Below are 24,430 nucleotides of genomic sequence, written 5' to 3'. Positions count from 1 at the left end.
GTGCAGTGACAGCGGAAGCTGGCGCCTGGAAGATTGATCAGTGTCTCAGGCAGCAGAGACAAGGACATCAACGTATTTACGCATGCAGAAAACTCAGATAAACTCAGTTTTGTTTACACAGATTAATAGTCAGGAAACCGCTAAAACTGAGCAATGACTTTAAGACACATTAGACTCCTCCTGTTTACTGGGATGTAGGACTGAAAACAGGTAAAAGCAAAGTTGAGATTGAGCCAAAACACTGGTTGACAGTGAAAAAGTGCACAGTGAATTATGAAGAATGAGCATTATTGTACTTTCCATATCATTAGATTGCTTGGAAATTGATGTCAGATAATGGCAGTGAACAGATAGGATCGCTTAGTGATTTGTATGACCAGTAGACATTAAGTGGAACATTACAAAAAGCAAAATATGCTGACATAAAATATGCTGACATAAAATATGATGAGCTGTGCACATTAACACATACTTAAGAATGAAATGGAGTGAGTGTTATGAAGGGACAGGAATGAAACTTGGACTCAGTTGAGATGAGGATGAAGAATGTTTATTTGATGCTACAGTCAACAACCTCCTGACGACGCTGAAAAAGAACAACAGTAAAGACTCTGCGACAATGAAAAGCTCTTTGTCAAATGATCCGTCCAACCACAGCTTTAATTGTCACAGAAACTCGTACCTGTCCTCCTCTTTTTCGATTTGGATCCATTGAGTCCTTTCTGTTTCTTTCTTTGCAGGGAAAGAACGACTGGAAACCATTTTTCCGGGATGTCTTTCGGTACGGTCATCTTGACTTTTCTAAAGGTCACCGTCTCAATTTTCTTTTCTTTTTTTAAAAATTTATTTTAGATGTGCGCCGTTTCAACGACAAATGACCGCCACATCTCCGCAAGGACGGGGCTGAAGCTCCGGTCTCAACTTCAGTCAAGTTGGATTAACCGCGCACCGTCCCATCCCTGCCTCTGTGTGACTCCCTCTCTCACCCCCCAAAACACACACGCACTTGCTCCATCTGTGCTATCTTCTGTTTTCTCTCCCTTTCCTGCAGCAGAAACACTGAGGTAATTTTTCTGAGGGCAGTCACAAAATTTACAGTTTATCAGTCGCTTATTTGGCACATTCTCCAGCTATAAATCTCCAAGATTTATAGCCCATTTATTATAGCTAAATATTAGTAATTAGCTGGCAAAGTTATACGTATCTTTAAGGTTGTCAGTAGTGTTTTATCAATTATTAACGACAAATGGATCAGTCGCATCACCATGTGCAAGTCTGCATCACCCACAACATAAACACTGCCTGCTTTAAGCATTACGTAACCACATAGACTATGCGGTTACCATGGCAACCGCCTCTGCAGGGATTCCACAGCTGAGCGAGTCGCTGGGATCTGGAAACTGGGCGCCATGTTGGCTCTAAACGGTACGCGGTGATTGGATCTCGGCTGTGGCGTTTGGAGCCAAAGTGGCTCGTGCAACGGTCCAGTTTCCTGTGCGTTTTAAATGGAGATGGTACACTGCAGTGCACGCAGGGCCTGGCAGGTGTCTGAGCACGTGCTGCGTTGCAAGCCTCGTGCCGACACATTAAAAATGACCGGACGCACGCTTCACTTATGCATTGTCCTGATATTGTAGGCTACATGAAGCTTATTTACGACACGCACATGAAATACACTAAATAAAGATGTGCTGCTGCAGGTTAAGTACCTGCAGTAAATTGCTTCTCCGCCACTTCTGGAACATGTAATGCCTTAAACGTTCATCATATTAAGTATTTCTCCAGAATAAATAATTGTCCAATGAATATTAGCACATATAGCTGTCTAAGAGCTACATGAATCCAGGTGTCGACAGCTCAGTTCGAATAATGAAAGTGACTGGTATTCTTGTATTTAGTTCATTTAAACAGAACAGATGTGAGAGGGAGGAAAGACGTGAGATTGGATGACATGCATTATCATGAGTAGGATTTCTTGCCCTTGCAAAAAACCTCAACAAAAATCAATACTCTCTACTGCTGCATGCTGTGCATCAGACCCACACACTCAGCGTAGACTGCAAGTCTTCATCAGGATGAGTAATAAGAAACCAACTTTACAATCAAACTTTATATTTATTGACATGCCAAAATAGAATTTATGGGCCCCCTTAATGTCCTGCAGTGCTTACTACTAAGATCTCTGAGGCTCTGAAGTACAACCCTGCATGGGCACCTCTCCACTGTGGCCCCCTTTGCATTTACATGTACAGAATAACAACTATATACATTAATAAGGATAAAAACATGAAAGTCGTTTACAGTCACACCTATTGTGCGCAGTGTTCTCTCATTGCATCTCTGAATACCTCAAGACTTGGTTTGGACAAGTTAGACTCTATCTTCTGTACTTCCTGTCTGCATTTATACCTGTATGTTAATGTGGTTTAGAGCTATCTATACTCCGGCCAGTCATGCCAGGTGAAAAGAGACTCTGAAGGTCCTCCTGAGCTAGCCTGCCCAAGAGGTGCTCATCCTTTATCCCATAGTTTCACCCTCATCAAGCCACCAGGAACACCGACACTAATAGAACAAGTTTACCTGAATGGACACGTGATGAGGGTGTTTAGTGTCTGGTACTGACCTGGAGGAGGCCTCTTTCTGAACATCTCCACTCTGCCAGCTTCCTTCTGCTATGGCCCATGGGACTGTCTGCAGAAGGAAAGAAGACAGTAGAGAAGTATTAATTACTAAATAATCTGTTGATTATTTTCCCAATTAATCAATTAGTAATTTGGTCTTTAAAATGTTGATCCATGTTTCCCAAAGCCCAAGATGCACCCTTAAATGTTTTGTTTTGTCTCAACTAACCCAAAGATATTCAATTTACTATCATAGAGGATTAAAGAAACCAGAAAATATTCATATTTAAGAAGATAAACTAGAGAATTTTAGCATTTTTCCTTGAAAAATGACTCAAAATGATTATTTGATCACCTGAAAAGTTGGTGTTTAAATTTCTGTCACTCGATTAATCGACTACTCTGCTGAGCTGCTGCAGCTCTACTGAGGAGAGTGTACATGCCTGGACTTCAGCAAACCCATAGTAAGTGATATTTTCTGGCATGTTTTTGTAGTGTCATGACACAAAAACATTGTATGCACAGTATGAAAACCATTTATTTGCATTATAGAGAGAAAGTGAGAATCAGTCAGGCACTACAACCCCCTACACAGCAGGACACACACCAGACCATCTCTGGTCTGTTAGAGCCCTAATGAGGAAATGACATTCAGCAGAGAGCTGCATCTGTCTCTGTTGCACGCTGTGTCTGGGGACTGGTGGCTCGCTCCAGATTCACTGTCAGTCTCCTCCTACGGTGCATGAGAAAGAGTAATGGAGCGACATTTCTCCCCTGCCGGACTCACAGCACAGCAAAACATCTCCTCCTCTCCTCCTCTTCACTTTCCCCTGTACACGTGTCTCCTCTCTTTCCATTTATGCTGACCTGTTAAGATTACACACCTCACTGCTTCCACTCGCTGTGTTTTATCTCGGATAAGTGACAGTGCAGAGAGGCAGAAAGATGATAGATGGGGTTGCAGAGGCGAAGCATTATACATCTTTGGCTGGGGTTTGTAGTGCATACTAGAAGGTACAAACAGTATGGCAGACAGGGACTCGAGGCAGCGAGTCTCCAATCGATACTCTTGAGAAAAAACTCCTCTGTCTATATCCATGTAAGTTAGGCCGATCAGCTTTCAGCTACAGTTTCCAGTCTCGTCTCTTGTCCTATCATACACTCTTGTCTTATATTGCATGCTCTCTTCTCACTTTCTACACTACTTTATACTAAATCTTCTTATCTGTCTAGAGTGAGAGGTGTTTGTCATGGTCTCTCACCTCTCTTCAGTTTTTCAGTTGTCACATCCCTCCCTCCCTCTCTCTCACGCTCTACATCTGTGGCTGGCACCTCATATAACCCCGTAGACCTGCAGTGCTTTTATGAAATAAAGATGGGAGCCAGTGGAGTGAGAAACAATAGGAACACACTGAATATCTGAGCAGATTTCTTGGCCTCTGGGCAAAAATCTTTTTTTCATCTCTCTCAGTGGAGTCAAGCAGATGTTTTAGAGGATTTGGAGCAACAAAAATCCCTAATAAAATGTGCGGCAACACCAGCTTCACTTCTTCACATGTTAATCATTATATATTGTAATATTCCTGTAGAGACACACTGTAGGTCTGTGGTGCTCAAAAGTGGATTTGTGGTGCATGACCTGAGAGTATAACACTGTGTTTTTAGTCTCAGGGATATTACAGTTATAAATTATAAAACAGCGGTAGATGCATGACATCCCTCTAAAATGAACGACTAGATAAGTCTGTTATTTTCACAAGACATCACAGAACAACTGACTGAAACAACAAGAGTTTAAGATAAAGTTGAGTCGTTATAACTGTCCTGCTCCGAAGGCCAGTTATAAAAGGAAAAATGAAATTTATAGATTGACTAGTTGTTTCCCCTCCTGGTTTTGATGTGCCAATAGGGGAATAAGATGCTATTTTGATTTGTTTTGTCTGAAATATTATCTTCCCAATCATTGCACATTAGAGGTGAGACAATTAGTTGATTAATCGATCAGTTGATCAACAGAAAATTAATCAGGAACTACTTTGATAATCAATTAATTGTTTTAGTCTTTTTATTAAAGCAAAAATCCCCCCCAAAACTGCTGTTTTTAGCTTCTTAGATGTGATAAATTAATGCTTGTCTCTGTCATACATGATAGTAAACTGAATATCTTTGGGTTTTGCATGTAAAGACGTAACCATTGACTCTGGGAAATTATAACGGGCATTTTCACTATTTTCTCACATTTTATTGAAAAGCTGATTAATTGATGAATCTGCGTAATAATTAGTAGATTCATCGATAATGAAAATAATCGTTAGTTGCACCTAATAGACATACTCTATACATTCTCTGTCTTCACATAATTTTAAAGTGGATTAAGGACGACCTATGTAAGTATTACTTTCCTCTGATATACTATTATAAAAACAAATTAAGGCTGCAACTAAAGATAAATTTCATTATTGATTAATCTTCCGATTATTTTTTCGTTAATTGATTAAAATTTCTATTATAATTCTCTAAGACCCAAGGCGATGTCTTTGTTTGTTGGACCAACAGTCAATTCTATTGTTATTTTCAAATAGAAACTAACCAACAAACTGAAACAACAACCATTAAACTCTCAATGCATGTGGCCTCTGAAGACAGGTTGTGTATCTGTTGAGAGGTAACTAAGTTTATAAAGAGGCTGGAGCTACAACCATTAGTCAATTAATTGATTAGTCGATACTATTCAAGTATTCTGATAATGGAATAATCATTTTAATAGTTTTTCGGCAAAAACATTAAACATTAGCTGTTTTCAGCTTCTCATAAATGATTATTTCATGTTTTTCTTTGTCAAACATGATAGTAAACTGAATACTGTTGGTAAAATGAAACAAGACATATAAAGACATGGACTCTGGGAATTTATAAAGGGGATTTTTCACTATTTTCTGACATTTTAAAGGCAAAACGACTAATCGGTTAGAAAATAATCACCAGAATAATTGACGATGAAAATTATTGGTAGTTGCAGCCCAAAAAGAGAATATATTTCCCTCCTATTCCGATGTGTGTTGTTGCCAATAACCATAAAGTGGCCTTTTGCTTTGTTGTTGTTTTAATCATCTGTCCTAATGTCTGCTGTGTTCACCTTTGTGTATACTCAACATACTTAACACATTCTCTATATTCAGATAATAAAATTAGAGTATTTGACAGAGTTTCTAATCTCCTCTGATATACTTCACTTTTTGTGATATCTGCATGACATCCTTTTAAAATGAACTACAGGATTACTGTATGGAAATGCAGAATAACAAAGTGAAACAGCAAAAGACTAGAATAACTCTAACAAAGTTAAGTATAGTGTAACTGGTCTGCTCTGAAGGCAGGCTGTGGACTTCTTCATGAGTAATTTAATTTTACACCACAAGGTCCACAGTCCATAGACATCCATTAGAGTAAATGCAGTTAGTGTGCTATAGTGGCCTTGGGTCAATGCACAGTGACATGATTAACTTTCACTTTGAATTTGGGAAAAATGTAATGACTATAAACTCTATAGGCTACAATAAGTTCTTGTGGGAGGTTTAAAATCCCCTCAAACTAAGAAGCGTAGCTGCTGCACACACTGAGCAGCTTTACAGTAACTTACATAGTCTGGTGCAGTAAGACGAGCTGAGCACTTCACAAGGAAAACCGAGACACACATCAATATCATCAGTTGATAAAGCAAACCGGCTGGCCATGGTGTATATGATGAGGAAGCTAACCATCACCACAACAGCTCAGGAGACACGACCTTACCTTTTTAAGTTGGCGTTATAAAAACGTTCCTGGTGGAGACATCCTCGTTGCTCCTCTCGCCGAGGTCATGGTGAGGTTTCGGGGGTTTGAATCAGAGGCGACGCTGGCCCGTGATGTAAGGCCACTGAGGTGGGAGGGGATGCGCTGGAGACACCGTGTCGAGGTGAGGTGAGGGAAAGCTTGGCTTCGGCCAGGAGAGAGGAGAGAGGAGGGAGAGGAGGGGCTGAGTCTCCCTCTCACTCTCCACCTCCATCTCCACCTTCTGCACTAAGACTTTGTGGACAAATTCACTGATGATCTGACATTTTGCTCCGCATCTGTGGTGGGTTTATATTTAAGAATGCCCACTGTTTGGAAGCAAAACTTTTAAAAGTGCTTCAAATTAGGATATATTTCTGTTCATAACAGTTTAGTATACGCATAAAAAAAAACTTGGCAGTCTGAACATACATTTTGCCATTTATCAATAGCCATGTGCTTGTTTTTTTTTTTGGTGTCATAGCGCCCTCTGCTGCTCTATCAGCAATACCTGCTCCAACATCTGTTCACTGCTCAAGGTCGCAACAACATCTGTGTAACCCACCATGGTGCAATTGCTGTGGGAGGATACACTGCACCTGTAGATTCAACAAGAGGGATGTAAACACATTTTATAATAATATTTGTGATAGTGGAAATTCATGGGATGTCACATAACAGATCTTTTTAAATCACTTTCCATAGTTTTATAGTCTAAAACTTCAAAGTGGCTGCGGCTCAGGAAGTAGAGCGGATTCTCCACTAACTGCAGGATTGATGGTTTGATCCCCAGTTCTTCCTGTCAAAGTGTCCTTGAGCAAGACATTGATACCACTGCCGGCGCCTTTACATGGCAGCTTCCCATTGGTGTGTGTGTGGGTGTGTGTATGTCTGAGAGGCAAAAATTGTAAAGCTGTTAAGGTGGAAAAGTGCTATGAGTGCAGTTCATTTACCCAAAATGGTTGCCCTCTAATGGTATAACGTCAAACTGAACTTAAGTGTTTTTAAAACACACAATCATATACCCTTATCAACACTCATTTTTATTGCTTGAAAACATTTTAGCATGCAGACGTATGCTTATATAATATTCAAGTGAAGAATAATATGAGGAGCAGAAAGAATACTGTGGAAGATGAAGAGATGGCCTTGCATGCAAACTATTTTAATTTTCTTCTTCCACATCAGACCAGGGATGGAATAGACTAATCTCTCTTGTTAGATTAATGGCTATTCAATATAGTCACTGTATTGTTATCCTGACAGTGCACTTCAGACCTCTGTGGAAAATATTACAGCAGAAAAAAAGTAGGCTACCAAAGACCATTGAGATTGTTGTCTTGTCCTTCTCCGCCCTCTTGTCCTACTATTGCTTATGAATTGATAACATTTACAGTTTGTGTCAATGTCGCAGAGCACCAATTTACAATCTTGACCTTTGTGAACATGCCTCTAAGATTCAAACACATCATTACTCTGTAATCAACCAATGTCACAATCTTCTCTTGAGTGTACTGTATTCCCAGTGGACTCAAGAGACCAGAGGAATGTCAACCAGGCTTTGACCCTGTTTACCTCACATACAGTAAACACTGCAGCATATTTATATTAGCAAAGACATTTGCTTACTAGCAGGGTGAAACAACAAAATGGTTTCCCTCTCTGCCACCAGATTAAGAGATAATCAACTCAACAACACGTACAGCTGCCTTTTTCTGTAAGGATTTCGGAATAGATACTAACAATAATGTAGAAATTAAGTCAGTTTTTCTTTTCAAATATTTCAAGAAAGACATGAAGTTCTTGGATTTTTTTTTAAATGAAACTGAAATTTTTATAATGTGAAGTGCCACAATATAAGTTTAAACAAATCAGCAGAAACAAATAAGACAGTTACATCAGAAAACTCCAAGTTAAAGTGCATAAATAATTATATTTATACTGTATAACTGATGAAAACTGTGTGATACAGTTAAAAGCTCTGGAGTCAGGATTATTTTGTACCTACTGTAGTTTACACAAAATTTGACATACTAACACTGTTTCAAAGTTGAATAGAATTATATTTAAGAGTGAGACTGAGGTATTTTCTTTTCTTAGAGTAAAGCTTTATCAGCTCAACACATGTTCAATATTCATTTTAGCATTTCATAAAACGTGAATACAACATAGTGATATAATTTACTAAGAATAAATCAATATTTAAAACAATTCCAAAGAGCCTTATCAGACAATTGATATCTTTTTCAGCTGCCTCCAACTTTACTGTTTAAGAAGCTCACTACATAAATTATATATAAAAAGCATATCCTGTTATTCAACACAAGATCACAAGATGTGTGTGCATTTGTCTTAACATTTGCCTCTGCTTTCACAAACATAATTTACGATGATTTCAGTAACACTTGTGCAGCCTTTAACTTGATTGTCACCGACACTCGAGCTTGATGTTTTCACTGATGGTGGTGATAGTGGACTGGTTCCTTGGAGGATTTTCAGGCAGTTGGCACTCAATGAAGATCAAATACATTAAACTACCTAAAACGCCTCCGATAGGTGGGGCCACCAGGGGTACCCAGAACCAGTAGTTGTAACACCTGAAGAACAGGACAAAAGGATTCAGAGATATAGTAAAGAGTATTTGTAGTCAAGTGCAATATTCTGCAGCCATTTAGACACTTCTCTCCTCTCTTAAAGCTGCATTCATATTTTTTAATCAACATACAATACAGTATATATGAAAGGTTTTGTGCATTGTGACAAACTCTCAGACAATTATCACCCCTCTCTACAGCTCTACAGATAGACTATCTTGGTAGTCTAGGGGTTAAAGCAACCAACCATGAACCATAATGTGCATGTTTGCATTTCCCATCTGTCTCTCCCCTCATTTCATCTCTCTAGACATAAAATGTCAAACATGTTTTTAAAAGGGTCTCAATTTACCGCATGGTTCAGTCTCAACTCTGTGAAAATTTCAGATAGACAAAGAATACCGACTAGCTGGTCTAGAACATTTAGCAACCTGAAGCCTCAGACATTTTTTTCTGTTGGTGGAGCCCAAAACAGAGCTAACTTAAATTTTCCAAGACGCCAAAAACATGACTGCAAAGGGATGATAATGTTGCTCTGAGTGTAAGTAGGCAATTATTTGTGCTTGCCAACTTGTTTTAGAGTTAATTTGGAGTTCGTAATGGCTGTGAACCACAGAAAACTGCACGATAAGATCATATAGAGACACGTTGCATTATGAAACAAACAGCAGATCATAATCAGATGTTCTGTAACAAGCTGATACATAAGTGACCCAGTTAAAAACAGCACTAAATGCTGATAACCTTTGACATACATGATACTCTGAGGCACACAAGGTCAAAGACCAATAAGAATGGCAAACGATGTCCCTTTTCAAATGTCATTATAACAGTTTTGTAGGATGGCCTTTAAATGTCAGGATGGCCTTAAATGTTTACTGTGACAGACTCTTAAATTATCAATCAGAGAAGTTGTGTGTGTTTAGTACTGTGCTTGTACGCTGTATATGTAAGATAAGATACTTACGTGAAGACCTCAGGGCCCCAGCCTGCAGTCAGTGTAAAAAGACGTGGCCCCAGGTCCCGAGCAGGATTTATTGCAGCACCACAGTTAGCTGACATTGACATGGAGATCCCCAGGACAACCCCTGCCACTATGGGAGGGATCAGCCCTGGGGTAGCGGGGGTATTCCTCCCTTCTTCCAAACCCAGGATGCACAACATCAGCATGCCAGTGCCCACTACCTAATAAAATGTATAAACACAGCAAGGTTCAATAAAGAAACAGCTGTTAAAATGCTGATGAAAACCTGTCTTATGAACATTTTGACATGTCACAGTAGGAAAAACACAGATGTAAATAATAAAATTAATGATGGCCTACTTCTGCTTCAGGGTCTTGGTATTAGGCATGCTGGCTCACTGTCACACTGTCATGAGTTACTGGCACACTCAAATAAAATGGAACCATAGTTAATGTTATTAGTGTGCTTTTCCTACTATGACAAGTCAAAATGTCGGCCGTGAAAAAGGCAACTTATCCTTCCAACTCACCTGGTCAAGGAAACTTCTGCACAAAGTTATGTACTCTGAAGGATATGTGGCAAATATTGAGGCTGTTTCATTTGGGCCGTAAACAGTCAACTCTCCTCCACTAAAGTCCATTATAGCATCTGAGGCAGAAACAGAGGTCATGATATGCAAATATAGCAAACATCAAAACAAACCGGATTGAAATGTGTATGTATATACAGTACAGATGGGCAACAAATGGAAGTCTTTGTAATGGGTATAATTTCTGAACTCTTCCAACAGATACTCCCTCATTTGGTGTTTTGATGGCGATGAAGAGTGATGTCTAACAAGCCAGCCCAAAATCTCAGACAGGTGTTGTATTATTCATATAATTTTCATATTCAAGATTTTTAATAATCTGAATTCGTTCTATGCAGTATATTTTTTCTTTATCACCCATCTGTATGTCAATGATTTAAGAGTTTGAGGTGCCAGAACCATAGTAGACCAGATAGACAAGCCCTGATGCCACATATGCTCCCACCACCTGGGCGAGGCAATAGGGCAGCAGCCTTCCCCAGGGCACCCGCCCCAACACACAGAAACTCAGAGTCACCGCTGGGTTCAGATGGGCACCTGCAGAAAAAAACAGGAGATGGAGGAAGAGGAAGAGAGGAGTGAATTACAGTGAGGGAGATTGGAAGGTAATGAAATATCTGATTATTTGTAGCCATATAGCGTGTCAACCCAGAGTAGTTGTCTGCTGGGTAGATATCAGTCAGACTGAAGACCTTGAAAAAGCTGGACATGGACTCTTTGCCCAGACTGCTAGTTATTAATGTGATAAATCTAGAGCGATCAGATCAGTGAATGTCTGCAGTAATGGAAAAGTCATAACTCAGAGTATGAGGCAGTAAACTTAATTCTGCTGTTAGATTTTATGTTCATTTCCCAGGGATGTCGGGCTGAGAGTGTGATAAGTTAAAACATCACATCATTGGAAAAAAAGTTATGTCCATTTTTATACCTGTGATGCCTTTGGTGAGGTACATGGCGCACATCACACCCACAGAGAAGGCCATGTTGACTGACAGAAACTGGCCTTTAGTGTCTCTGCTGGTTTTCACCTGCGCTGCAGCAGCACAGCCAAAGAGCTTCACGGCAGATAAGATGGAGATAGAGAGATAGAGCGAGAGAACTCAGTATATGGCATGAAAAGTCTTAGAAATACTGTAAACTCTACAGGAAAAAGAGAAAATCCTTCCATGGCAAAAATCCACAGACATCAAAGGTCACCTCAAACACAGACAGGCAAACATACAAGTGCACATTTTGTAATGTTCTCTTTGGGATTGAGTTATATAATATATTTATATAACAAGCATTTGATCAGTTATCACAGACAATACAGACTAACCTCATAAACCTAGACTTTGTGATGAGACTAGTCACTTCTTATCTAAATGGCCATAAAACAAACAATAAGATTCTGAACGGCACAGATGAGAGCATGTAACAAGTAAACACACACTTGTAAATTATGTATCGATTTCATAAAGACCATACCTCAACAATGTGTTTTCTGGTCAAATGTGATGAGCAATAAATCACTAATTAAGTTATGTATTTATTACAGGATCGAGGTCACCTTAAACTCAATTATATTGTCATAACAGTTAATGTGAAGGCCAAGGACATCAAAGTTGTTGGCAGCAGTAGCTGAATGAAAGTAGGTGAAATTATGAGATGTGGTATGGATCTTCATGTAAACTTACATTAGTTATTGTAACTAATTCATTTGATGGATTATGTCAAGTTCATTGTTGCTTTGTATATATCTGACAGTCAAAAGACTTTCTTCATTTGGCAAAACAAAATAAACTAATTCAGTTAAAATAGGAATGGAAACATTTCCTCATTTGTCCACATGTTAACTGAATAATACTGGATACATTTGGTACATCCCAATAACTCTGATTCTGGGAAGTGCTTTAATTATTTACTTTTGTATTTGTTGAAAGCCGCCTCCATATGACGTCAGTCTTTCTAAAACTTCAGCAGCGATTCCAGTGTCGTATGTACAAGAAATATTCAAAAATTTGTAGACAATCTTCGCAATTTTTCTTTTATTTATGTAAAATGTATATATGATACATTTCAAACTTTGGAGCAGACAAACCAATACAATGACAATATGAGTTTTTTAATATGCTGTAATTCCAGGACATTCTTTTTAATGAATAAAAATAATAATAACATGAATGAAGAAAAATTATTTAAAAAGAAGTAAATTGTAAATAGGAAAAGGAAATTTGTGTAAATTAAGGCAAAGTCTAGAAAAGTTATGATACTGTTCAAGTTATTATTTATTTCTTTAAATGTACAAATCTTTCTCTCTTCTTGTGTTTTGTTTTATGTTTTGCAAGCTTTTTACTTCTATGTTTGAAGGGATTTGAAGAAACCCCCTGCTTTCTGAACCCTGTGTGGATCTTGTTAGTACCCTCAAAATAAAAAGCCAGCTCACAGAGTCACATGTCACTTACCAGCAAGACAAAAGTTCCCAAGAACTCAGCCATGAACTCTCGCACCAGGGCATTCTTCACTCTCAGAAAGCGCAGCTTCAACATGGCTGGAGTTGAAAATGAAGATGAAATCCCTCTTCTCTCAGCTCTCTTTCTGTCTCTGCTGTCAGACAGACCAGCTGCTGGCCTCAGCTCTGCCAACCAATCTGTTTGTCTATCTGTCAGCAGCTGATGTGGTGCTTTTAGTGAAGAAAGTGACAAAAAAAATAAAGTTTCCAGCTACAACCTCCACCTGAGCATCTGGAGAGACCAGTGCACTATATCCCACCTCAACCTGGACGTCTCTCCTCAGCCTTCCCTGTCTCCACAGCTGGTCAAACACTATTACTCATTTACTGGGTTGTCACATCTCAGGATTGGCTGTTGCAGAGAGTGTAATGTACCTCAGCTGTTAGACAGAGGCCATAAACAGAGTCAGATTCAGATTATGTGTTGACAGCACTGACAGAGGGCAATGAGCCACAGGATATACGTTATAGCAACAGAAAGCAGCATAATAATTAAAGAAAGCAGATGTAAATGACAGATAGATATACCTCAGGTTTTCTTCATTTTCAAGCACTCTTTATTTCGTAACACCTATACTATAAATCGCCCTATTTATCATACATAAACAATATATAAATAGTTAATGGTTTTTAACACACTATAATGTAGTTATTAGCAGATATAAGTGTTAATTAATGTATTTGTCAACAACCGTAACTCCTCTTGTACGGTGGGCACCTATAAGGAAACTGGTGTATTAACAGAATCATAATAAAGGAAAACACAGTTGTAATAACATAAAATATGTCTTCATAGGAGAAATATGGATTGATTGTTGACAAATACTTTATAATATTTCACTTACTTATATCTGCTTATAACATTGTGTGTTAAAGTGATACCTATATGTCATCGATCTGTTCAAGGTGCCACACAGGAGTCCATGTGAGAGACTGCAACAGGTAACACTAACAAAACTGAAATAAATATAGTAATATTATAATATATGACCTATATATATATATATATATAATATATTTGTTGACATTACAATATCTGCACAACAACTGTTGACTCTAAAACTTTGAAAGTCATAAATTTCAAGTCACTAGTGCGTTTGTAGGGAACAAGTTTTCATATAATTGTTTGTCAGTAGTTTATATTATTTATTTAAGGACCAATATTCATCAATAAAAGTTTGTGTATAAACTGCCAAAATGGCAAAAATGGAAATCTAAAGGAGGCTAATTTTAGCCTGACTGACATTAAGTTTTAGCCATGGAAAATACTCTAAAATTCCCCACAGTGGTCTGTGTATGAGGAAGAAATTCTTAAATTTGATCAATATCATTCATTCATCACCATTCCTCAATAATCTAAATATATGTGTTCCAGTAAACAAATCAGACTTATGCTTAAAAAGCTAATGGAGCTGGTTCTGTGTCTGATAATTTAAAATCTAAATGGCATAACTGGTAAATAATGTCAATGGATTTCAAGTCGAAAAGGCCCCAACATACGGTGAATAATTATATCATTCATGGAATGCCTCCCCCCTCATCTCTCCTCTGTCTGGACTCTGGACTCCTAATGATTATGTAACCCCAAATAATTGCTGTGTAGGAGTAAAGAATCACGTTATTGCTGATAAATTTCCGGGAGGCACATGACTGAGGCAGGAAAATGAGTTGATATCTGATAAGATACAAAACACACCAAGACTATTTGACATGCAAAGTCAGTTTTGCATCCCCTATGGTGAATATACTTTGATTTTTATCATTTTTTATTGCTATTTTATCTGCAATGAGTTTGAAGATTTGAGTAAAAAAGAGTAAAAAAGAGGTGGTCTCTCTAAAACATAAACTTTGACATGGTGTGTGGAGATTGTAAAAGCTGCACAGTGACATCTTATCTTATCACATCTCCTCTTGAGTAGATGTGATAAGACGGGTAACATAAAAGGAAAGATTTGTTTCCCCTGCTTCACTGTTTTCTCCCCACCGTTTCTCTGTGTGCTGAAAAGATAATATCACATCACTCTTTCCCCCTCTGCAGGACACAAGAATAAAAAGCATCAATTTAAGTTAGGATTTATTAAAAAGCAATATAAACTCTTAATGCAGTTAGTGACTATTCACAATATATTACAACATGTGTAACAATGTTCTTCATGTGTCATATACAGGTGCCACATTACATGCTTATAAGTGACCAAACTATCTGTTACAATTGCTTTACAGTTACAGTTGCAAGACTTCACAGACGTATGACCCATCAGTGCATTTTTATATTGGCTGGTGCAGAAATATCTCAGCTCTTGAGGTAGATGCAGTCCTTAAGATATAAAAAGAGAGCCAAATATCTGTAATTCACAAACAATACACATCTTTCACCTGGTCTTCAGGATTATGTTTTTTCCCTTTAGAGCTATGTTATAATGGCTATAACTATAAATGAATTGTTTAAATGGCATTAGGCTCAAATAGTGCATTAATTGCAGGTTATGTTGTCTCTCATGGATGGCTTTTAGTTTTTTATCTGTCATTTTATCATTCCCTGAACTTCACTGTGTGCAAAGCACTTTAATAATCTTCATTTTTCCAGATGTGTAATAGGCCGGCATAGTACCACGTCCACAGGCCCAGGGGGCAGTCGTCTGATTAGAGTCCAGGCCTCCAGGCGTCTCATCCCCACCACGCTTATACCTTCAATCTCCACCACCTCATCGCCAGGATAAACCTTGTCAAATGGACCTCCTGAGGGTGAAAGAATGAGAGCGTTTAATTTAATTTATTATTTAATAATGCAAATTTGAAGCTTCTTTAATAAACTTTTGAATCAATTAATAAATCTCATACTTTAGAAATGAAATTTTACTTCACTTGAGAAGATAGAATGAACCTATACTGGTTCACAGACTTTTATGTACTTTTGGTCTGGGGCTCTCCAGTTAAAGGAACTAACCATGCGGTATTGCTTTATGGTGTTCTTCCAACAGTTTGAGAAAGGCCCTTTCCTGTTTCAGCATTAAAGTCCAACTACACAAAGTCAGGTTCATATAGAAATAGTTTTCTGATTTTGGTGTGGAAGAACTTGAATGGCCTGCAGAAAGCACCAACCTCAACCCTATTCAACACCTTTGGGATGAACTGAAACTCTAACTGGTATCCCGGCCTTATCAGCCAAAATCAGTGTCCGGCCTGCTTTTTCCTGCAGTGAGGTTACAAGAGTTTATGGAAATCCTTCCCAGAAGAGTGGAGGCTCTTAAAGCAGTAGATTATTCCCCATGGTTTTAGAATGAAATGTTCAACAATCACATAGGGGTATAATGTTCAAGTGCTTTCTTTGTTCGGGTATCTAAATACTTTTAGCCATGTCATGTATTTTATGTCCACCTCTTTCAGCCAAAACAGATGGCATAATACTCAAATCATGTATAAATGTCAACTTTTTCTCTATGAAGATCTGACATACTGAGCTCCTGTTCTCACCCTGGAAGATCTTCTGTACGGAGAGTGGTTTGTTCCCCTGACTTGAACCTACACCTCCCTCCAGGCTGAAGCCAAGATCCCTGGTGTTCTTCACCAGACGCACACACACACGCTGACCTGTGAGGAGTGTAAAAACACAGATATAGTATCTCACTTGATATTACTGCAGATGTAGGACTAATGTCTTTTCAGAGTTCTGGTAAAGTGTGACTTCTCACCTGTCTCAGTGATCTGAGTCTGTGTTAGTCCCTGATTATTTATCTGTGCTCCCCCCTTCGAGATGTTGCTAACACCTCCCTTCCTCAGGACCACCACCCCCATCTCGCGAGTCTTTGCTCGTCTCAGGACCCTCAGGGCCTCCCAGTGAGCGTAGCCACACAGTGCTGTGCCGTTGATCGACAAGACCTGGTCCCCTTCCCTTATGGAGCCTTCCTGTGCTGCCACACCTGAGTGAAACACCTTGTGGACCTGAAGAGAAGACATTGAGGAACAAATAAAGAAGCTACAGACATACATTTAAATATTTTTTACAGAAGAAAGCAAAAAAAGGGTATTTTCTCACAGTGACTGGCTTGCTCTGGTCCACGCCTCCTGCCACACTGAAGCCCAGTCCCACTCCTACCTCCTTATGGAGGACGACCACCTGCACATCATCATAGTCCTGCAAATAGGGAAGTTAGACAGAATGAGGAAGAAATTCTAGTTATACTCTCAATGTGATTTGTGTATGTTTGAGACTTTTAAGCAGTCTTACTGTATCTATGTTAAAGAAAGTGGGGTTACACAGAACAAAGGTTCCAATCTGAATTTGAACCTTGGACTCCACATCGAGAGGACACAGAGAAACCTTAGCCACTAGGATCAACTCAATATTAATTTTTAGGTCTGAATCCTAATCAGTAGAAATATCTTTAGAAGTATAATAATAGTCTGGTGACCCCTTACATAGTCAGACATTTCCCCTCTTACATGGCTTCAATGAAATAACTGTTTTAGGCCAAATGTTTCACAAACAAGCTAAGATTAGAGAAAAGTCCCCCAAAAATAAATACAATTTACTTAGCAGAACTTAATTTGTTCTTCTTTTCCATTAATCATATCTTGACCCCTCAGATTTAACTTGTGACGCTTTGGATGGGCCTGATCCCTAGGTTGGAAACCACTTATGTAATGTATTCTTGTTAAATCATATATAGATGCAGGTCAATGCCAAGCAAAGAGGGGCCACTGAAATGACCGACTGTAACCAGAGAGATAGAGACACAGATAAAAAATAGAATTGTAAAAGTGACCTAATTCATGGTAATGATAAGGAAATTGGTTAAATGTCAGAGCAAAGCATGTAAATAGTTCTAAAGGCCAGCTGCAACTCTTTTGGTACCTGCAGGGTGTTGTCTCCCAGACCCCTGACATCCTCCAGCAGCCTGTCGAGCTCCTCACTAGGCATTACAGACACACATGACAGCGCTGACACATCTGAGCTCAGCGAGGCAGACCGCCGGCCTGTTGACTGCCACTCATCGCTGTCATTCTCTGACTCATAGTCAACTCCAGCAAAGTTACACAGGTCTGAAAGACTACAGAGAGGACAGAGGGTGAAAAAACTGTTGAAAGGAACACCTATGTCAAACCAGGACTCTGATCATTTTAATAGTACCCACCTGACACAGAAGCTCCTGCGATCTGACTGGCTCATGTTACTAGTGATGGTCACCGAGGACTCCCCGGAGTCTGAATCATAGTTTGAATCTTCATCCTTCTGTGTACTTTCATCATCATCCTCATAATCATCCTCGTCATCATTCCAGACCTTAATCTTTGAGTTTAAGCCAGCTAGCCAAGCATCCATGTCCAATACCTGTTTCTTCCCTTTTGGAGAGGCTGCGCTGGCATCTGGAGAGATGAGATTGGGGAGGTTGCTGTAGGAGGAAGTGGCGAGGGGACGAAGGAGAGGTGGGGAGTCTGGTTCAGGAGTTTTGGCTGCTTGTGCGGAGCCAGAAATGCTTTTATTTTCACTCTCTGCAGTGGGAGTGTCATTTTGCGGTGAAAGAAAGGGCGACTGGTTTGGGGTGTTTGTTGGAGTCTTGTCATCATCGCCAACAGGTGAAGTAATCCCAGTGGGTGTTGTTTTCTGCACACCGGACAGCTCAATAGACTGAAGAGAACCAGTGGAAGTGTCTCTGGAGTTAGGCAGTTGCAGGGATGCTGCATTGTTGGCCGTCACGCCTTTATCACCTGCTTCCTCAGGGCTTGAGAGTTTGGAGAAATCGGTTTCATCTATGTAAAAGTTTCTGCGATGTTGTTGAGCTCCTCCATTTAAGGGAATTTCTAGTGTATGCTTGAGTCTTAAATATTTACCAAAATCATCAATGCAGTTGTTACTACTATTTGTACTTTTTCCTTCCTTCTCTGCCAAATTATTCCCTCCGATCTCTTTATTCCCTAATCTTAGTCCAACTTCATCCAGTGATAAAGACCTTTCTGACCCAAGCTTCTTTCCTACTCCTGTCACTTTCTCCTCAGCTTTCTCACCTCCCTCTCTCAATCCCTCCCACTTGTCCCTCAGTTCACCTATTGCTTTTGCTGACCCACTCTTCTTCACTCCATCTTGGGCCCTGCTGAATTGCGTTGGCACAGAAAAAGTCCGTCTGGACATCAGGACCTGGCCTGTTGCTATACCCTGGGATCTCTGTGTCAGAGCCTCAAACTGATTGATCTTATTTCTCACACTGGCTGCTGGCTTCTCTGGAAACGTCTTCCTCTCCACTGTTTTGATTCTGATACTCTGTGAGTTTGACTCAAATACATCTTCATCAGCATTACTGCTCTTCAATTCAACTCCACCCTCTGTCCCAGGTCTTTCTCTCAGTGTCTCACCCTTTTCCTCTCCATGGTTTGCCCTTCCCTGATCCTTACTTTCACTCGCTCTTCTCTTTCTGGTTCCAGATGGACCTCCGAAAGATGTTTCTTCTGAGAAAGTGTTTGACTGTGGAGGAGCAGTAATTCCTCCTGCAGCCCTAGCTGATCTAATCTGAGCTGCTATAGTGTGCCTGCTCCTGGCTCTATCCAGAGACCTTGTTCCCATCTCTACTAACCCTCTACCCCAGCTAACTCCACCTTCCTCTGAATACCTGCTGTGGATCTGGTCTTGCCACTGTCCTCCTCGTGTTGTTTCCCTGCTCCCACTTGTCCTTGGAGAAAGCAAACTGTCAGAACCTGAGGTGTCTTTTTGAGTTGTCCAGGTGAATGATTTCCTGCTTTGCACTGGACTTAGGCTCCTTTTCTCAAATGAGGAGAAACGCCTGGGGAAGGTCCCTCCTGTTGCCTTCTCGTATGACCTCTGCTGTGGTGAAATTTGGGAATCCGGGGTTGATCCTTTGCAGTGGGACACTGTAGCTTGTTCCTCTCTATCACAACAGTCTCTCACAGGGATAGAGGAGTCCCTAATTTTGCTGCAATCCTCTGTTTTACCAAAACCAGCAGACCCATAGAGTTTCTGTATCCGCTCCGATATACTCTGGCCTCCTTTGGGCCCAAATGAGGCTGTTTCTCTGAAACCAGAGCCAGGTCCAGACTGTGACTTAAGTCTGGAGGGGAGGGAATGATCCCTACTGACCCTGTCCAAAGTTTGGTTCATGTAATTCATTGGGATCCTCTCTTGAACATTACTTGTACCTGAGGAGTTATAGGCCTTCATTGAAGACACCAACCTGCCCCTCATACCCTCAACTCCTATCCTTCCCTGTTTATTGATGTCCCCTCCTTGTTTACATGACATGTCAGGTGGTCTGGTGCCCCGATCAGGGCTTCTTGCCCCTGCTCTGCAATCTAAACTCTTACTTCTACTTGTCAGGTCGTACCCTCTCCACTCTGTCCTGCCCCGGCTTTCAGATGCAGGGTTACAACTTCTGTCAATGCCAAAGTCTGTGATTGTTTTGTCTGCTGTGCCATTCTGGTTCAGCATGGTAGACATTTTGTGGCCTGATGTTTCCTTCTCCTCACACTGACCTTTGTCACTGCTGCCTGTCCTGGCTTGATGTCCAGTGACTGTGTTGTCCTCCTTGTTTGCAGCATTTGTGCCAGTGTGTTTCCCGTATGTCTCTCTTTCTCTTGCTTCCGCCACGCTCTCCCTCTCCTCCTCTGAAGAAGCCTTGGGTTTTCTAACACCTGGCCTGCGAGTGAGACTGTAAGAGGGAGAATTGGCCGATCGGACAGTGAAGAGTGCTCCTGCCCTCTGCCTGTTTTGCTCACTCACTGGAGTAGGGAGCAAGGACAAGTCCATTGTCTGAGAGTAAACAAAGTTAATGACCACCTGTCAAGTGCCAAATCCCAAAAAGAGAGTGGGAGAGTGAACTTGATATTTAAGAGATTCCAAGCAACTGTCCTTTAGACTGCACTGTGGAAGCAATTTGTCTGAATGCTGCAGTTTTAAGTGTGCAAAAACCAGTGGAACAACTACAATCCCTGCATGTTTAGATTCTTGTAATGACACAAATCCTGCTTTAAAAAGTTTGATATTTCAGTGATGCTACTCGTGGTTAGCCGGTGTCTCCTCTGGACCCCTCTTCTTGATTTTTTTGTTGTTCTGTCCCCAGGAGTCTTCAGTTACCCAGCACAACTTCAGCGAACAGCTCCCATTTCCTGCCAAGCATAAAAATGTACAAATTTCCATCCTCAGAACGGATTTGGCTGGAATGTTGTGATATGTGGATTGCGGTTGCTCTGGCTGCTCACAGTGGTCAAACAGAAATCATATAGTGGTTAAGGAGAGGAAACATAAAATATTGCAGAGAAGCATGAAGTGGACAGCGAATGGAGAAGATATGGCAATCACAAAAGGGAGATAAAACGGGATGAGAAAAAAAATAGAACAAAAGATAGGGCATGAGCGCCAGAGAACCAAAAACACTGTGCTCACTCCAAACCCCTGTCAGTTATGTAATTTTGCAACACGTCCCTGCCTTCCTAACATTCCCCGCACACTGACTCAATAAGCCCATTGACACAAAAGTAAGACTCAGATACTGCTCTCTGTTATACACACACATATCATAGTGGCTGTTTACACAAGCAGCATTACTACCTGTCAACGTCAGCTAAACCTGAAGCAAAAACTGGAAAAACCCACCCAACAGCAATCCACTCAGTGAAAACAATGCATTAAAGTGCCACAATCAGTCTTTGTGCTGCACGTATTAGTCTTATACAGTAGAAGGAAGACAACAACTGATTGAAACTTTGTAACAATGGTTTCAGTTGAAATGATCAGATAAGATGGACAGAGAAGAGGACAAAGTCACTTTGATTTACATACAGCTTAGTGAGAGCAAGATAGTTAGGCTACTGATGGACAATGGTTCATCAGGGTTATCAGGCTTTTTGCCAGTGAAAGCATCTTTGATCATTCATAATCTTGGAGTTAGGATCCAATCATCACTATTGACATAAAACAAATGAAGAGGTGAATGACATAGGCACATGCTGAATAATTAGAAAAAGTTGTAAATGGTGTTTTATGAAGTCTAGGTTACAACATGTAACAGTTCCAGGTGGTGCTTTCCAGTGCAGTTGAGTCTGAGTGTCGGTTTACAGAAACACCTGTTCTGCTAGGTTACAAAGCCTCCCATCTGGGTAACCTGGGCAACATGGCCCCATTTACTTTAAACTCCAATTGACTGCAACTGACGCCGAGAAAAACACAAATGCACCCAGAGATCAGACAAAAACACAATACATTTACTCACTCACACAATTACAAATTTGCTCATGAATCTACTCACTTATTCACACACACACACACACACACACACACACACACACACACATGCACCTTACCTTTCTTACGAGTGACTCCTGTACTTATGCTAGACCATTGTGTTGACATGGGCATAGGCAGTGCTCTGTAATGACATCAGCTCCTAACCCCCCTCTCTCTCTCTCTCTCCCTCTCTTTCTGTCTTCTTCTCTTGCCATCAGCTTTGCATGATGGACTGTGTACAGTGACGCAAACTGGCCACACTGGTTTATCCTCTCGTCCTCTCTCTGCTCTGTTCTTCCTCTCTCTCTCTCTCTCTCTCTCTCTCTCTCTCTCTCTCTCTCTCTCTCTCTCTCTCTCTGTCTGTCTCTCTTTCTCTCTCCTCCCCCCATTGTTGTTTTCTCCCTATTTTTCATCTTCTCACAGGGTTGCATTCCTGACTACAATTCAATGTGTTACACTAAATATCTCAACAGGGAGTGCACAAACACACACACACAGACACACACACACACACATACACATCAGAAAATGGTTACTTTTGGGGACATTACATAGACTTACATTTATTTCCTGGAGACTTATCCTAACCCTAACCATAACCATAACCACTACTTGCCAAACCCTAACCTTAACCACTGACCCAGAAACCAGCTTTTTTCCCGACTAAGGACACGGATTTTTATCCCCAATTGGACAAGCTGTCACCAATTAACTGGTCATAAGTCTGAAATTTGTCCCCAAAAGTAGCCTATGACAGACCACTTCCACACACACACACACACACATGCTTACATACACATTCTACAGACAGTTCAAACTCTGTCTCTCACTCTACAGCGTGACATCAGCATTTCATAGCTCAAGGGAGAGGAGATACAGTTCATATAATTGTGTGAAACGGAACAAGAATGACATTTCCTAACAAAGGCTTATAATATCACCACACCTTAGGCAAACCTGAGTCCAGTCATCTGGGCTGAGCAGGTATCAAAATACATAATAACAGAGCACCTTTAATTGGGACCAGAGACCAGAAAGAGCTCATGTAGACCCAGAAATACCAGCAGGGATAAATATTGTCACAAGTGCACTTCTCACATGACATATGTACAACAAAACAGAACTCCAGAGCAGACACATTTGTCCTCCAGTGCTCTGAGTCTGTGGGACTGTAATGTGGACTGAAGGGGAGAGGCATCTGAGATTGCTGATAGTTTATATTCAGACTGAAGAAGAAGCTTTGTTCGTGGGAAAATTGGATTCTGCAAAGTGGGAAGGTGAACAAACAGCCATTGAAATACAGATGTACGAGGAACAAACTGCTAAGCTCATTATAAGATATATTAAATAAATAAAAAAGAATTACCAGTACTTACAGTTTTGGTTGGCACATAGAGGCTCATCTTGTTGCTGGCGCGTTTTTGCATGCACCTGCTACTCTCTTCCGTTAAGACAGAGGAAACTGTGGTTACCACATCAGCATGCTGCAATGCGAAAAAAAAAAAAAAAAGTCTTGTCCTGTCAAAAGTCAGAACAGACTGAGTCAGAAGCATTGATCCTAGGCCAAGTCTTAGTATTCTAATGATCCAATCAATGACCAGCCTAACAAAGAGTGGCTGCAGGGTCCCATGGTCATCTCAGGACAGAGATAAGTCTGTCACTAGGGGTAAATAGCTCCAGTACGACTCCAGAGACACCCACCCTTGTTCCTGACAGAAGAATGGCACTCAGTGTCTCTGCAGGATGGATGCAAATGACTGTCTTGCTCACACAGACACACTGGTACTTTAAATTCATTCTTTAGCGTGTAGGACTCAGCATGTGATACAGCACGTGTACAGCACAAGTGTTGTGCACGAGTGTTGTGAGAAATGATAGTTTACAGTATTGAATCAGTGGGTCCACTCATGCATATAGATAGTACTGTGCATATAGATAGTCTGTAGGGATTTCAATATGAAGCTACACAAAAATAAAGGGTGTATAAATGGGGGAATTAAGCGGTATACTGGTTTGTATCTTTTTATTTATGTGACAGTTGAAGCTGAAAATGACTGTATTCACTGACAATAGTCTTCAAGTTTGCGTTTCTTTATCAATATTGTTTGTGTGTTGATTTATTTGTTTG

General features: G+C 40.3%; 3 protein-coding genes and 1 long non-coding RNA gene across 9 annotated transcripts in view; 1 reads left to right on the top strand and 3 right to left on the bottom strand.

The window, feature by feature from the left end:
* The window catches only part of atp8b2 (ATPase phospholipid transporting 8B2), a 30,100-nt gene extending 23,227 nt beyond the window's left edge, over positions 1 to 6,873 (bottom strand). The window contains exons 1-3 of one of the 4 annotated variants that reach the window (XM_042423364.1): positions 6,414 to 6,873; positions 3,884 to 3,980; positions 2,624 to 2,691 (exon numbers count right to left, since the gene is read on the bottom strand). In XM_042423364.1, coding sequence (XP_042279298.1) covers positions 2,624 to 2,648 — 25 coding nt within the window. In that variant the 5' untranslated portion in view covers positions 2,649 to 2,691; positions 3,884 to 3,980; positions 6,414 to 6,873. Of the gene's footprint in view, positions 1 to 682; positions 1,093 to 2,623; positions 2,692 to 3,883; positions 3,981 to 6,413 lie in introns of those variants that run through there. The other 3 variants (XM_042423363.1, XM_042423365.1, XM_042423362.1) reach the window with 3 other exon arrangements.
* LOC121905251 lies at positions 6,648 to 10,977 on the top strand. The gene is made up of 3 exons (XR_006098381.1): positions 6,648 to 6,735; positions 10,781 to 10,852; positions 10,961 to 10,977. It is a non-coding gene; the product is annotated as an uncharacterized LOC121905251 (long non-coding RNA).
* Positions 8,475 to 13,652, bottom strand: aqp10a (aquaporin 10a). The gene is made up of 6 exons (XM_042423372.1): positions 13,024 to 13,652; positions 11,508 to 11,634; positions 10,979 to 11,116; positions 10,520 to 10,638; positions 9,993 to 10,210; positions 8,475 to 9,028 (listed from the first exon to the last, which is right to left on the bottom strand). Exons 1-6 carry the CDS (start codon positions 13,105 to 13,107, stop codon positions 8,860 to 8,862), a joined length of 855 nt encoding a protein of 284 aa, XP_042279306.1. The 5' UTR covers positions 13,108 to 13,652; the 3' UTR covers positions 8,475 to 8,859.
* A 460-nt stretch (positions 13,653 to 14,112) lies between these two features.
* si:dkey-92i15.4 lies at positions 14,113 to 24,085 on the bottom strand. 3 transcript variants are annotated; one of them, XM_042423367.1, is made up of 8 exons: positions 24,004 to 24,085; positions 23,679 to 23,820; positions 18,206 to 21,185; positions 17,926 to 18,121; positions 17,107 to 17,205; positions 16,763 to 17,012; positions 16,545 to 16,661; positions 14,113 to 15,809 (listed from the first exon to the last, which is right to left on the bottom strand). In XM_042423367.1, the coding sequence occupies exons 3-8, from the start codon at positions 20,824 to 20,826 to the stop codon at positions 15,646 to 15,648; spliced, it is 3,447 nt and encodes a 1,148-aa protein (XP_042279301.1). In that variant the 5' UTR covers positions 20,827 to 21,185; positions 23,679 to 23,820; positions 24,004 to 24,085; the 3' UTR covers positions 14,113 to 15,645. The 3 variants fall into 3 exon arrangements, with proteins under 3 accessions (XP_042279301.1, XP_042279300.1, XP_042279302.1); XM_042423366.1 differs by having other exon boundaries at positions 23,679 to 24,036; XM_042423368.1 differs by lacking the exons at positions 23,679 to 23,820; positions 24,004 to 24,085 and adding an exon at positions 22,380 to 22,581.
* Between the last annotated feature and the right edge of the window lie 345 nt (positions 24,086 to 24,430).

The sequence above is a fragment of the Thunnus maccoyii genome, chromosome 10 (genome assembly GCF_910596095.1).
Source record: "Thunnus maccoyii chromosome 10, fThuMac1.1, whole genome shotgun sequence".
Lineage (NCBI taxonomy): Eukaryota > Metazoa > Chordata > Actinopteri > Scombriformes > Scombridae > Thunnus > Thunnus maccoyii.
Note: the sequence above shows the minus strand (reverse complement) of the source record. Positions and strands in the feature narration are given on the sequence as shown.